This window comes from Diadema antillarum, unplaced genomic scaffold, assembly GCF_040938485.1.
Source record: "Diadema antillarum isolate AM-2024a unplaced genomic scaffold, OU_Dant_1.0 scf00000045, whole genome shotgun sequence".
NCBI lineage: Eukaryota > Metazoa > Echinodermata > Echinoidea > Diadematoida > Diadematidae > Diadema > Diadema antillarum.
This window is the reverse complement of record NW_027270934.1, coordinates 1,418,649-1,433,296: the sequence shown is the minus strand read 5'-3', so window position 1 is coordinate 1,433,296 and position 14,648 is coordinate 1,418,649. Positions and strand designations below refer to the sequence as shown.

Below are 14,648 nucleotides of genomic sequence, written 5' to 3'. Positions count from 1 at the left end.
CTTCTGTGATTTTTTTCTCATGTCTTATGGAGTTTCAGATCATATAGAAATTTTTGCAGAAGAAAACAATCTACAAATATCAAAACTTTTTCAAGTAAATGTTTCAAATTCGTCTCTTGTCACATCAGTCAAGCCCAAGGTTGACTCTTCGGCCCGTAATCGTGAGATCACCGTGGTCGTCGGAGACCAGTTCCGCGTCGAAATCCCATTCGAGGCCTCTCCCGCGCCACAGGTCACTTGGTCTCGTAGCGACAAGGACGGCATCACCGTCGAGAGCTCGCACAGGATCAAATTCGAGGTAAAAAGTGGCCGCCGTAGCTAGCGTATGAATAACTCTTTAAGTATTTGATGGTACAAAAGCTTTCAAAGATGCATCGATTTGGAGTATTCTATACAGAGCGAGGATTGGATATTTTTTTAAGGTAGTCAGTCGACCAAATGTGTTTATTGTTTTCAAGGGGGGAATTTACCTTTACTTAATATCATAGATGGACTTTTCGAGCTAATACCTTCCAAAAGTTGTGCTTAAAAAAAACTTTTTGAATAAACAATCCTTTAAGAATGTGTGATATACAGTAGATATCAAGGGCATATTCCTGGAAGCTCACATTTTTTCAGCTGTCTTTGAAAGTTTTGTTCAGCTGATGATCTCTATGCTACTCTGTACAGATAATGACAGATCTCTTTCCTAGCCAGCATGCCAACAGACTAAATCTACTTCATTCGCGAAATAAAAGAGCCTCATTTTCTCTTCCTTATGTCCTTGTTTGGATAAATGTTTATTATTTCCCTGTATCTCTGAGTTGATAATATACACCTCATATGCAATGTCTACATCTAACCCTGAAGGAAACGGAGATCAGCGGCATTATGGTGAACACCTCAGCGGAGCGAGGCGATGCCGGCAGCTACGCCGTAACTTTCAAGAACGAGAAGGGAACTGACACGGCTACTGTCCGCATCACCGTAGTTGGTAAGTACCTTTCAGTATAGCCACGCCCCCTTTCGAACACTCTAAGTAACCTTTCTGTAAGATTTCGCGATGCTTCGATTTGCTCCCTGCGTCACACGCTCAAGGGAGAGACAAATGAAAATATACAAGAAATGTTATGTCATTGTTTAAAGTTGTTTATGAATATATCTCATAATTGTTCTGTCTGGTAATGGATACTGAAAGAATTTCAATTAATGTTTCGAAAATTATGAGCTTTGTTTCAAGATTCCATTTCTCTGTCCATAGTATTAAAAGTAGGGACAGGCGAGAATTTGTTGGTTTATTTCTAATTACTTAATCACCCTAACCGATGTTTAGCCGATGTTTTCAAGACGAGTTCTTTAACAAGCCATCCCGATTATTGCCATTCAATAAAACGTTCACGGTGAAATGCGATTTAATTGTACTTCATTTTCCATTAGACAAACCGTCTGCCCCACAAGGGCCTCTGGAGGCCACTGACGTCACAGCAGACTTCTGCAGGTTGTCATGGAAACCTCCACAGGATGACGGAGGCAGTCGCGTGACAAACTACGTGGTTGAGAAGCAGCTAGAGGGACGCTCCGCCTGGAGCAAGGTCTCCACCTTCGTGCGAACAACGACCTATGACGTGGTGAACCTGGAAGAGGGGTCAAGCTACAAGTTCCGGGTCATGGCTGAGAACCAGTACGGCGTTGGCGAACCCCTGGTTGGCGATCGGGCCGTGGTCATCAAAAACCCTTACGGTGAAATGTCACAGACCTCTCCTACATTTTTTCTTTTTTTAAGTTCTCTTCTTCGTCGTTTTCTATTACATTTTATTCTAATTTCGTGTGTAGGGGGTCAGAATTTTATCATTCAAGAGAAACTAATTTTTTTCATTCTTGCTGACTTTGTGGGAAGTATAGTCATCGTTTTCCTCAAACTTTGAGTTGTTTTACCATAACTGATTTCTGCTTTCTACGTCTTCTGCGGACCAATAGAATCTAGCTTTAGACCTGAATAACAAACACCAGTGAAAAAGTGAACATGATCTATTCTTTATTAAAACGATTGAAGAAATGGAAAACCTCAGCGTAGCTGAATCATAGTCAATCAGAGTCGATCTCCTTACGGGTTCTTCACTTTATACTTTAATACAGTTAAATACAGTAAGATAGAGGTAGTAAGGTACACGACGAAATTATGTATCACGTCTAGGCCTATATTTCATATTCTAGACTAGGTCCCTCCTTTGATGTATGTATATCAGGCCTCCTCAAGTTTTTGCTGCTTCCCTGATAAGACTGTAAAAGTCGGTGTAATATAGCATCGGACAACTTATCCATGTATGGGTTATGACAATCACAAGCAAGAATTTATTCATATGCTATATTTTATCATGTACACCTTGGCCTTTGCTCGTTCAAGAAGCAAGAAGCATTAGTATGAGGAAATCCTAAGGGAACTTTAAGACGACATTCGGTTCACTAGCAAATAACACATATCTTTACTTATGTCTTGCTTCAGATGTTCCCGACGCCCCAGGCAAGCCGAACGCTGAAGAGGTGGACCGCGGCTACGTGAAGCTATCCTGGACCGCTCCAGAGGCCGACGGTGGTTCCCCCATCACTGGCTACATCGTGGAGAAGAGGGACCGCGACTCCGACTGGATTCCGGTAGGTTCGGGAATGATGTTGCCATGGTAACTGCATCTCAAAAGGACATTAAGATGATTGGAGATTTCAGACGCAGCTGCGAAGTTTAACAAGTGATTGCATGTGACCACTGTATAAAGAGAGTAAAAAGGAAGTCATGAAGAACTTGGGTTTTTTTAAGTGTATCTGAGTGACAACTTGAACAAGTCAAATTCACCAAGAGCACTAACAAAAAAAACACACACACACACATACAAACCTTCTGTTACAGTCCACATTGCCACATGAAACTGGTAATGAATTTGACCTTTGCCCCTTCTTTCAACTGTAGGTCAATGATTATAACATCAAGGACACCGTCCTTCCGGTCAGCAACCTGAGAGACACGCAAGAGTACGAGTTCCGGGTCATTGCCAAGAACAAGGCAGGAAAGAGCGCCCCCAGCCGACCACTCATCGGCATCGAACCCAAGGCTGTTATCAGTAAGTGTTAATCTTGATACAAAACCATGCTCATCAGCTTTTCAGCAAAAATTGCTCCCTGAATAAGGATTAGCGTGATGACATCAGTAAGCATGTCGAGCATACCGGAGACATGTGCTGCATCTAACTTTGATATTGTTATTTTTGTATTATTTGGATATGTACAAATAAATTGTTGTTTTGCAATAATTTTGTATCAAGTGGACATAGAAAAATAATGAAATTAAGCGACATGATATTATGACTAAAAGGAAAAAAATCTATCGAATTTGACCGCTAGAACTTTTGAACCCAGACAGGGAGATTACCTGGTAAGCCGACAAAATGATGCAAACCTTTTTATCAGTTTTTTTTTTTCTCAATCAAATAATTTACAACACCATACCATTGACGGACTACTCTTTTATGTCCTACTATCATCAACACTATTGTAAACATATCAATTTGATTTGGATCTGGTCAAATTTGATAACTTCATCAGTATTGATCATAACAAGCAACAGTAGCTGAAGTAGTTATAGCGTTAAAAAAAATAATGAACATTTATTTTCAAACTTTGGGTTGTGTATGTCAGTGATGAGATAGTGGTATTAATGATACTTCTTGGCGAGGTATTCAAAACATGAATACATCAATTTACCTTATCTCTGAGGCTCACCACACCTAGCTTCCATGTCAGTATAGCTATGTTTTCATACTCGATGGGATTATCTCTCCTCAGTATGACTTGTTATTGATAATGTACGCTGTCAAATGATTGAATGAAATACTTTTTTTTTTTAATCTAATAAAGAAAAACAGAAAACTGCCTAATAGTCCAGTTTTCATTTTAGGTTTTAGTTTAAAATCTCGATCATTTTCTATGTCTCTATGAGCAAAAAATTTCTATCTTCAACTTTGACAATGGTGGAAAACGGCTTTGTCTTAATGACAAATTTGAATATAAGCACTCCAGCTGTTATGTCTTTTATGATATGGAACGGACATAGAAACTACACGTAGTAGATATGAGGTGAAGTGTTCGCATGGATTTTCTGTAAACCTGCCGTGGTCCCCACCGTTTCTTCCCAGCTGCCCCGGCCGCTCCCGGCAAGCCCGTTGCATCCAACATCGGCAAGGACACGGTGGACCTGCAGTGGGACAAGCCCTCTTCAGACGGAGGGTCCAAGCTTGCAGGTAGGCGTGATGGATCGAACTGTTGTCATGACAACAAAATCTCACCCACGTGTTCGTGTAAGCTTTTGGTTACCTGTGTCGAAGAGAGACGGCAAAGTTGATAGGACTCAGAACCCAAACATGTTTTCATTTTTCATTGCATTTATTAAGTTTCCACACAAATGATTACGCAAGTACACCTGAATAAGCGTGCGTGCACACACACACACACACACACACACCAAAGAGAAGAGTAAATGTGAAAAAAAGGAAGAGAAAACACCAACAAGACCATCATAGGGACAGTACAAATGACGGTACCTGCAACTGCAAGAGGAAAGAAATATGAGAGAAAATAATTGAAAATGAAACCATGTGAACCTGTTCTGCAATCATGCCGAAGAATCTATATCTATATTATTTAGTTTATTATGCTGTCCCATATTGTAATCCTGCCCAGCATCTACTTCCTCAAGCGAGAAGATTTATCTATCATGTTCGACGAAGGGCATCAATTTATTTCTTCCACCTGTTGTTGCTAGGTTACCACGTAGAGAAGCGCACTCCAGGCTCCGGAGACTGGGAACCGGCCAGCAAGTACCCCATCCGCGGCACCAACTTCACCGTTGAAGGTCTAGAGCCCGGCACGCCGTACGAGTTCCGGGTGATTGCTGAGAACGAGGCGGGACCTGGCGAGCCTGCGGTCATCTCGGCTCCCATTGAAACACAGAAGCCGCTCAGTAAGTCTCGGTTTGTCGCGCTGTATGTCCTTTGTAAATAAATGAGACTAGCTCTCGTTCGAATATACAACAACTAGTATCATTGACGCTTTTAAAGTGTCAATTTAGTCACCTTGAGGTATGTTACTTGTTTGTCATATATGAAATTTACGTTTTAAGGACGAACTTGCTCCAACAAGAAATGTGTAGATATACATATGACTTTTCTGTATCGAATCTTGAGAACAATATATAAGATTTTCAAATTAGTAAACACGAAACATGATTGAAAACCAGTCATTTTCTTCGTGTGTAGCAGGTAGGGCTAACGAGATTTTTATGACATTTTTTTTTTTTTTTTTTTTTTTTGGGGGGGGGGGTATCTAAATGTTTGTAGCTTTTCGGTATTCAAAATTTTGCGATGAGTGTGTTATGATCGCCCTCTAGTTCGGGTAGCCACGGCATCAACATCATTTTACAGTGGCTGATCGGGGAGGGTGGTTAGGAGGTGTTAACCCCCCCCCCCCCCCCCCCCCCCGCTCAGTGTTTTGTTTTTCTTTGTTTATGGGATGTAGGAGTTTTAAATCCCTCTCTGTAGATATTTTCCTTTTTCGTTTTCTTTTAATTGCTTGTTAGCGGAGAAGTGGCAGCAAAGCCCCCTTTTTTACACCAAACATATCCCCCCTCCCAAATTTAGCAAAAAGCTAGGTCGGCCTCTGTTTTATGTCTCTACACAAAACCGATCTTCAAATTTTTATTTGTATTTTTTTACTACTAAAACACTAATCAATTCAGTGCTTATTTACGTCGATGTAGGGCAATTTGTCAATCAGTTGCAATGGAAACCGATCTGTTGTGTAATCCTGGTTTCATTTGACACCTTGTTTCCAACTTGGACAGAGGGCAAGGCTCCATATTTCGAGAAGAGGATCCAGACCGTAAAGGGTGCCTTCGGTGAGGAGGCCAAGTTTGAGGCAGAGATCACCGGAACTCCCCAACCCGAGGTCAGATGGTGAGTACGGACCGGACATCGAACAGTCCGCTTTTTATCTGATTGATTACACCTTGCTTAATTCATTATTATTATAATGATAATGCACAATTGTTGCATAATTCATTATCTTTATTATTGCTGGGTGATAGATGGATGAATGGTATTTTATCGAGATATTCATGTCTCGCAGTCATAGACTGAATTACACAAAGAATTACATGGTAAAAGACACAACAATGATTACATGGTAAAAGACACAACAATGATTACACGACAAGTATCCACATCAAATAAAGAGTAATGTACATACAAATGAATAAAATGAGATACATCACAGAGGATGTGCTGACAGGGCAAGCATTGAACTGTTCCCCAATGCATATTTTTGGAAATAACTACTTATTTCTGAAATTTAAGGAGATGCCAGGTCCCGATTCTAATAGAGCAATGATGTGTGTAATCATGTAGTTCCCTCTAGTAAGAGGAAAAACATTCTGTCCGTCGGATAAGACATAAAATGTGGGCCCCGTGTGTGAGAGACTTTGAACACATGCTTGTAAATGACCCTACTTACCGCAAAGAGCAGGGTGTTTAACCCGGCTAGGTGGTTCCTCCTTACAACCAGCTGGGCCCCATCGTACCCATGGACGGATTTGATGGAAGACCAGCTTGTGCAGCTGAATATGGGTTATATGGGTTATTCAGCCATCTTTTCAAATGGAAAATGAAGCGAACAAATAGACAAAAATGTCGCAACATCTCTCATACTGTTTAAGTGGCTCCAACGACTCGGCACCTTTGAATAAAAAACAATATTGTGATTCAACCAGGAAATTTGAAATTCTATGAAGGATAGATTTGATGCAAATGTGAAATCATATTTAATATCTTTTAATGAGACTTCCTGAATTTTTCTTTAATTTTCATTTTCCTGTGTCCGTAGGATCCGCAATGGCGAGGAGCTGTTTGCAGGATCGCGAGTCAAGATCCGCGAATCGGAGACCACCTATACCCTGATCCTGACCGACCTTCGGGAATCGGACGCTGGTGATATCATCTGTGAGGCGTCCAACAAGAGCGGAACGGAGAAGGGGCGCGCTAAACTCAGCGTCCTCAGTAAGTCATAATCCGTCGTCACGACCATGATCTCCAACGAGGAGTTTCATTGAAATTCATTTATCTATTTATTAAGTCTTCTTTAAATGCAGGGTAGTCCCATTCAGAGCCACAAAGGCCTGCTTTACAAGGGAACGCTGCGTCGATATATATTACATTACATGTGCACACAATTAAAAACGAGAACAAAGCGAACGTAACCATGGTACAGTTAAAGAACAATCGGTTTGTAAGAGCATGAAACAAATGAAAAAGAAAGAAAAAACGAGCGGAGAAAATTAAACAAAATTGATACTGTGATATCTATCTGCATAGCTAGTGCAAAGAGTTCATATCAAATGAAAGATTGTAGCTGTCGTACACGATTCTTAAATGCTTGCAATAAAGCGGCTGTTTGAATAGAAATGGGTAACGCATGAAATGATTTGCTTGCAGCATATCAGAAGGACCATTTCTTAAATCAGTTCTAGGTTTGGGTATTATGTAATTGGATAGAAAGGGCTTACCGAGTGGTATAAGTAACAGAGCGTTTGACATCTTCCGATCTACCACAGATTTCAAGACAACTTTAGATATTTAGAAAATCGCCGTATTACCAAAGTGACCTCTGTGATGTACCCATACATCATTTGGCACATTTCCATACCTTGGATTTGAGATAGAGGACAATTTAGCAATAAACAACGACTTCATTCCCTAAAATATATGATATGTCACAATTTACACGGATATCATTCCTCGTCAAATAGGCTGCAAGACGTGTGAATAGTCTGTACAGGTCCGTGAAGTGGTCTTGTAGTTCTGTGGTTGCATGTTAGAGCCTGTTTATAGCTTTCCTATGCTCTATATTCTATACTCAGTGCCACCGAGTATCCGTTCTCCACCGAGGAACGTGGAAACAGATGCTGGAGAGCCGTTCAAGGTGAAGATTCCATTCGATGGAAAGGGTGACATCGAAGTCGCCGTTCACAGGGGACCAGAGAACATCACAAGTACGTACTGGTTGCAGTAGGCCTACTCTTATTAACCACCCCCACTACATAGTGTTGGCATCCTTTAAAATCTACCGAGTAATTTGCCCCCTTCGTTAGTTGCATTTTTTTTTTAAAATGATACTTTGGACACACACACAACGTATCAACTGGCTCCTGGTTGATATATTAATGCCCCTGAATAGGTTTTCATAGATAAAATGGTGCTCTTGTTAATTTTGCTCTTTGTTAATTATCTCTAAGAATTTTGGGATAACAATTTTATTCAGAGGAAACTGAACTGATGAATGCTTCTTCAGAAAGATAAGCAGTGAATTTTCTACCAATCGTCGAAGTGTGTAGTCAATTGTATCACAGAAAGGCAAGAATAATGTACAATCTACCAGCTCTGTTTTATCAAGACAGCTCACAAAGCTGACCCGAAGGCAAAGGGAATGCAGTCAGTAAGACATGATTAGCTGTGCCTGTAATCGGCGCAGACGTATCGCCGAAGTATAATCACGTCACAATAAAGAAGAAACAATTAGTGACAGTGGATTTTCCTGTTAACAAAAAAACATCGGGCATTAACCATTTGCCAAACTACTAACGGCATGTCAATTCATAGGAAACAGTTTTCGGAATCTTTAGAGTTGTATCTTTCTCGTCAACGTTAGCTACAATGACAAGACAACAATTGATAGCAAGAAAGTCGTAAGTGTCCTCAGAGGCCAAATATCTCCGTAACTCTGTCGTGCTGCAGGCGACAGCCGAGTGAAGGCCATCGTCTTCGACGAGTACGTGCAGGTGAGCATCAAGGAGGCCGAGCCCGAGGACAACGAGACCTTCAAGATCGTCCTCAGCAACGTCGTGGGTTCGGACTCGTGTACCTTTGATGTCAAAGTGACCGGTAGGTCCTACACCGTTGCCATGGTAATATCGATGGATGAATATTGATAAAGTCATTGGACTACATTGCCATAGTTTGTTCCTTCTTCACTGCATTGCTTTATATCTTGGTGATGGGGTTGAATTGATTGCGAGGACAAGAACTTGTCGACGTTCCAGTAAATGGTCAAAAAAATCGAATGAAAATTGTGGATCATTGTTACGGAACAAAATAATCTGTTGTTAAACACCTTCCACACAGTTAGTAGCGTTGATGGTTGATACTTTTAACCTTGGATTGTTGGTGTTTCAACTTAAGATACTTCATGTGAATATCACCTAAACTGTGTGGAAAAATTCATTTTTTACTAATTTTCCAGGGACGGAGCGATGAGAAACAATTACCTTAATATGCTTTGCCCGATTGGTACGCATTCTCGATTAAACAATACAAAATTCGATCTAATTTTATTATGATTTTAAAAATTAGTGAAACGTATGGAGCTGCCAAGTTAAACATTAGTTTATGCAAATAAATCACGAAATTATGTTCTGATCCTAAGAAAAATAAATGATATGCATTTCATGCATGGTATATGCCATATTAGGAGATTGCTGCTTGCTCTAAATTGATGATTTTTTTTCTTGTGAATTCCTCTTTTCCATGTAGAGTTACAAATTAAGATTGTATTGCTTACTTGTTTATTTATCCAAACCAAAGTTGATATCATTATCATATTGTATTCATGTTTTGTTGAAACTTACGTGATTCAAAGTTCCTTAAAATATTATGTACTCATGTAAGCGTTTTTGCATATTACTTTGTATTACTTTATATGGAAATAAAATCATTTTGAATTGAATTGAATTGATGATTACCTATTCAGAAAAGATGTAGGTGGATATCTCATCGTAGTCCAGAAGGAAAATGCCAGAAAACACAAACTGAAGTTAAGACATTTACATCAGATTGATTTGTTTTCTTTCATTCTTTTTTTCAGATAAGCCGAGTGCACCTAAGGGTCCTCTGGAGGTTGGCGAGGTGACGAACACGTCTGTCGCCCTCTCTTGGAAGGCACCGACCAATGACGGGGGACGCCCCATCAAGGGTTACACCGTGGAGAGGCGAGACGAGGAGAACCCGAACTGGGTGACAGGTGGGTGTGGAGCAGTGACGGGCAACATCTGGCCGATAGTGGCTGGAGCTCCCGCTGCTTCATATCTTCCTTGCATCGCTCGTATATTACAGCTGATAGCCATCTAAGGCATGCATATGAAAGATAAACACTGGTGAATATGACATGTCAGGAAAAACCAGAACTGCAGCTCAGTTTAGGACAGATTTTCATACGCTCTGTGTTTGATTTGCAAGGTATTGTCATCTTCATAGATATAGGCTAATACCACTCCAAGTCTCTGGACCTGCCTTTCCTCTGATTATTTCATTTTACGTATAAATGTTCATAGTTTGGGGCGTAAGATCATGTATACTATAATGCAGCAACTAAATTAGCAAAGATGAATGATGTAATTTTCGATACAATGAAATGAGTGATGAAACTTGGAATGTTTGGATACGTAATTTACACACACGCTCTGAGCGTTGCCTGTTGTTGTTGTTGTTGTTGTTGTTGTTGTTGTTGTTGTTGTTGTTGTTGTTGTTGTTTTATTCGACCACGTGATCGAATTGATTTTTTTTTTCACTTTTCAACCTCCAGCCGGAAGTTACATTCAGGGCCCTGCTTTCACTGCCCAGAACCTGGTCAAGGGACGTGCCTACGAGTTCCGGGTCATGGCTGAGAATGACGTAGGCCAGAGCGCGCCGCTGGCCACCAGGGAACCGATTGTAGCCAAAGCGCCATATGGTATGTCTTTGTTCTTCCTCATGATTTCTACATATTCACTGGGGAAATTTTCAGAAGAATAAACTGTGGTGAAAATTAAAGCTTATTACATAACAGAGGAGGACTGGTGAAGATTTAGTCAATGTATATATGCATCATCTCAGAGAGTTTTGACATGCAAATTTGTGTGAATTCACCATTGTTTCTACTTAAACTGACTTAAAATAAAAAGGAAAATCAGACTATTCGACGGTATGATTGGTTTGCGATTAAGGGACTTATGAGCCCTAATTGCGGCTTTGCTTCTCAGAGTTGAAAGTACAGTTATATTACTAAAATATCTCTAAATAAAGGGCATCGTAAAGCGAGAATTCTCATCTGTCGATTAAGCTCTGAAAATTTAGTGAAATTCAACAGCACGAAAAGAATGTAGATGTCCCATATTTCATGCACACGAATGTTTCGTTCTTACCACTCCTCATCACTACACCTTTGTCGTGTTTGTCGTGCAACTCGAACCCCCAGATCCTCCCGGTCCTTGCAGCAGCCCCGACATCGCTGAGGTGGGCAAGGACTTCGTGAGTCTGACCTGGACCAAACCAGACGACGACGGCGGAAGCCCCGTGACAGGCTACATCGTGGAGAAGACCGAAGCTGGAGCCGAAAGATGGGTGAGAAGACCTAGATCCATGCTGGCTGGAGGAGAAACCAATGTCTTAGAACATCGCCTCCAGCTATCAATAGCGAGCTTTAAATCTGCGACACTAATCCTCAAGGCCGCCTCACACTGTGCGATTTCTTGCGATACGATGTCGCATCGCAAGCTATGGCCTGAAAAATTGTGTAGTGTGAGGCGGCCTTTAAGACGCGCGGCTATGAGACAAGAATTATGTTCTGTACATGCGCAGGCAGTTGCTGTTACCACTGTCCAACCCGGGAGGAGACGCGTCGTACACATTAGCGTTGCAGGCTTGAATCTTGCTATTGACGACGAACACTACCCTAAAGCTTGGTAAACCATGGCCCCATGTCATAAAGAGTTTATTTGATGACAACTCTTTGCTGGAATGACTATTGTCATGGCAACGACAAGAATACAGCTTCCTGACTGGATGTTTGCTGTGGAAAGTTGTCATTCCAGCAAGAGTTGTCATCCTAACATCTTTTATGAAATGGGGCCCATGTCTCTTAGCAAAACTGATTCATGTTACGCATCTGCATTTAAAACAGCTTCATCTTATTCTGTCCTACCGTCAGGTGATTGTAGGAAACCAGTGAAATCATTTGTTTGAGAAATGTATGGACATTGTCTAAAGGAGTACGTGACAGGGGTACTTTTCACATGATTTCAAATTGATTGTTTCACCATACACAGTCACAACATGATAGTAGTGATCAGCATAAAACACAATCCCCTTATCATCAAGCAATGACAAAACATTGTTGACCAATGGCGTAAGGTATGTCCCTGGTAGCCTCGCATCAAATGTAGTAATAGAAATATGCTGCTGCGTCACTTTCTTTGTGATATGCTATTCTAAGTATGCTTTGAATCAGTTGACTAGGTCTACTGTCCTACCAATAAGAATCACCTTATTGAGTTTGAAGTCATAAGCGTTCGTTAGATACAAGGTATGCCTACATTCTCTGCAAGACCTAGAAGAGGAGTTTCTTGTCTCTCTCAAAGAACAAAGAGGACGCCCTCTCTGACCTTTATATTTGCCCTCTTTCATATCTTTTCCTTAGGCTGGCGTGAATCTGAACCCCGTACCCATGCTGTACTTCATGGTACCCAGCCTCATCGAAGGGCGCGAGTACGAGTTCCGCATCGTCTCGGTCAACCGGGCAGGACCGGGCGAGCCGTCCATGCCTAGCCTACCAGTTACCATCAGGGATCCCAACCGTAAGTCCATGAGACATGTTTTATCATCATCCCTATCATTCTTCTTCTGTCATAAAGATTCTCAATGAGTTGCAGTTATCGGCGCTTGGGATACCATAATAATTTCGTTGTGTTGCAAACATCTAGCCTCTTATATCTTGCCGCAGGATCTCACATCTTCTCTTTTGTATTTCCTGCACCAATACTGTTTATATTTAAGTATCAAAGAGCTTCATTCACAGTATGTTAAACGAAGTAGTAATTTCGTACGATGAATGATCAAGTTTTGCATAGTTTGCTCAACGCAAGATCACCAAAAACATCCGTATCTGAAGATACCTGATGTACTGTTGTAATTGGTGATACAGACCCTATAATGATTGCCCTGACTTTGTTCATTCAGCTGTGACGAGGCCGAAGTTTGAGCAGAACGTGAAAGACACCGTGGGTGTGGAAGGGAAATCAGCCAAGTTTAGCTGCTCCTTCAGCGGTCTCCCCATGCCTGAAATCACATGGTGAGTCAACGGTGGTGGCGTCCTTGCCTTTCTCATGTCCACTGAAAAGTTTGTCTCAGCCATAGATGTGGATTATGAAACGAATGCACTCTATCGCCTCATCTTGCCTACCCCATAACATCTCGTAACCCAATCGTCATAGCGCAGTCACCGTGACAACATGTAACATTCAACATTTTCCACTGCCCTTCACTCTTCTTAAGGGCCTCCCGGTGCCAGGTCGACCTACTTAAAATATGCTTTCATAGGGCCTACCTGTCAGAGGACGATGGAACACATCTTTCTTGCATCAATGGTCGTTGCTTTACTGTCTCAGATATGTACAACCTTTTCATTTCGTTAATGAAAGAACACCTACTCAAAAAAGATGCGTTGAAAATCATATTCTTAACGACGTCAAACTTTGGGCAGTGAATGTCGTGCTTGTTCCATTCCTCTACCAATATTAGACAATGAAGTGCTGATATTCTTGTGTCACACAATTGTCTCTAGGAGATACGATACATCGGTATTTATCTTCTGCCTTTATTTCACTCGTTTCCAGGACAAAGGGACAGAGGGAGCTGTTCAACAGCAACAAGTTCGAGATCGAGACCTCCGACGGCACCTCCACTCTGATCGTCAACGACCTCACGCTCGACGAGGAAGATGAGTACATGGCCGAGATCAGCAACGCGGGCGGCAAGAAGTACAGCCGTGGAATGCTTTCCCTCAAGAGTAAGACGTTCGAACGCAGAAGATTTATTTTTCCTGTTCTGCGCAGCTGAACAGGCGATGCTTTGTGACGTATGGATTGTCACCCTTGTAATCAGTAATAGTACTATTGGAGAGAACTATACAAAAATGTTCGTCATTACGAATGGTGGTAGTTGAAGTTAAACTTGGGACTTTATCAAGCCGATATTTTAAAATGTTGAAGTGAGAACAATTTCTTGATTATTGCCGCGATTTATGTTTCTGGCATTTTGCTGGTTCTCTTCAACGTGAATAATTAAATCTGTCGTGTTATATCAACGTTAATGAAACTATCAGAATCAATTGCAGCTTAAAATCGATTGCAGTTTACTGCGCACTCGTTTTATTTTTTTTTTTGTAGTTTAGTTTATTTTCATTCATCATAAAATACATTACAATATAAAGACACATACAACAGCAAACTTAGAAAAACTTGTTTCATGTGAATGGGGATCAACAAAAGAACTTTAAAGTCTTATGACACGTCAACTCCGGAAATATAAAATATTACATCAAGAAGGACACAAAACACAAACACAGCCGTACAATCATAAAAGAAGTAGATAACGTTACAAAAGTAGCCTTCAGACAAATCAGTGATAGGAAGAATACAAACTCATAAGATGATCTTATATGCACGTTTAAAACCATTAAGGAATGGGATATTTTGAAGAAGGAGCGGTAAACTATTCCAAAGGATTGGACCTTTAAAAAGACAGTGTTTCTATAAGCATTTG

The 14,648-nt window shown here is 40.9% G+C and overlaps 1 protein-coding gene across 1 annotated transcript in view; it reads left to right on the top strand.

Moving 5' to 3' along the window:
- LOC139714937 (twitchin-like) overlaps positions 1 to 14,648 on the top strand; it is a 123,211-nt gene that overhangs the window by 83,404 nt on the left and 25,159 nt on the right. Inside the window, 17 exon segments of the mRNA XM_071626589.1 lie at positions 129 to 298; positions 850 to 973; positions 1,417 to 1,719; positions 2,483 to 2,631; positions 2,942 to 3,092; positions 4,164 to 4,268; positions 4,790 to 4,987; positions 5,867 to 5,978; positions 6,904 to 7,076; positions 7,937 to 8,068; positions 8,811 to 8,957; positions 9,937 to 10,092; positions 10,654 to 10,800; positions 11,305 to 11,450; positions 12,526 to 12,682; positions 13,065 to 13,176; positions 13,721 to 13,893. Coding sequence (XP_071482690.1) covers positions 129 to 298; positions 850 to 973; positions 1,417 to 1,719; positions 2,483 to 2,631; positions 2,942 to 3,092; positions 4,164 to 4,268; positions 4,790 to 4,987; positions 5,867 to 5,978; positions 6,904 to 7,076; positions 7,937 to 8,068; positions 8,811 to 8,957; positions 9,937 to 10,092; positions 10,654 to 10,800; positions 11,305 to 11,450; positions 12,526 to 12,682; positions 13,065 to 13,176; positions 13,721 to 13,893 — 2,655 coding nt within the window.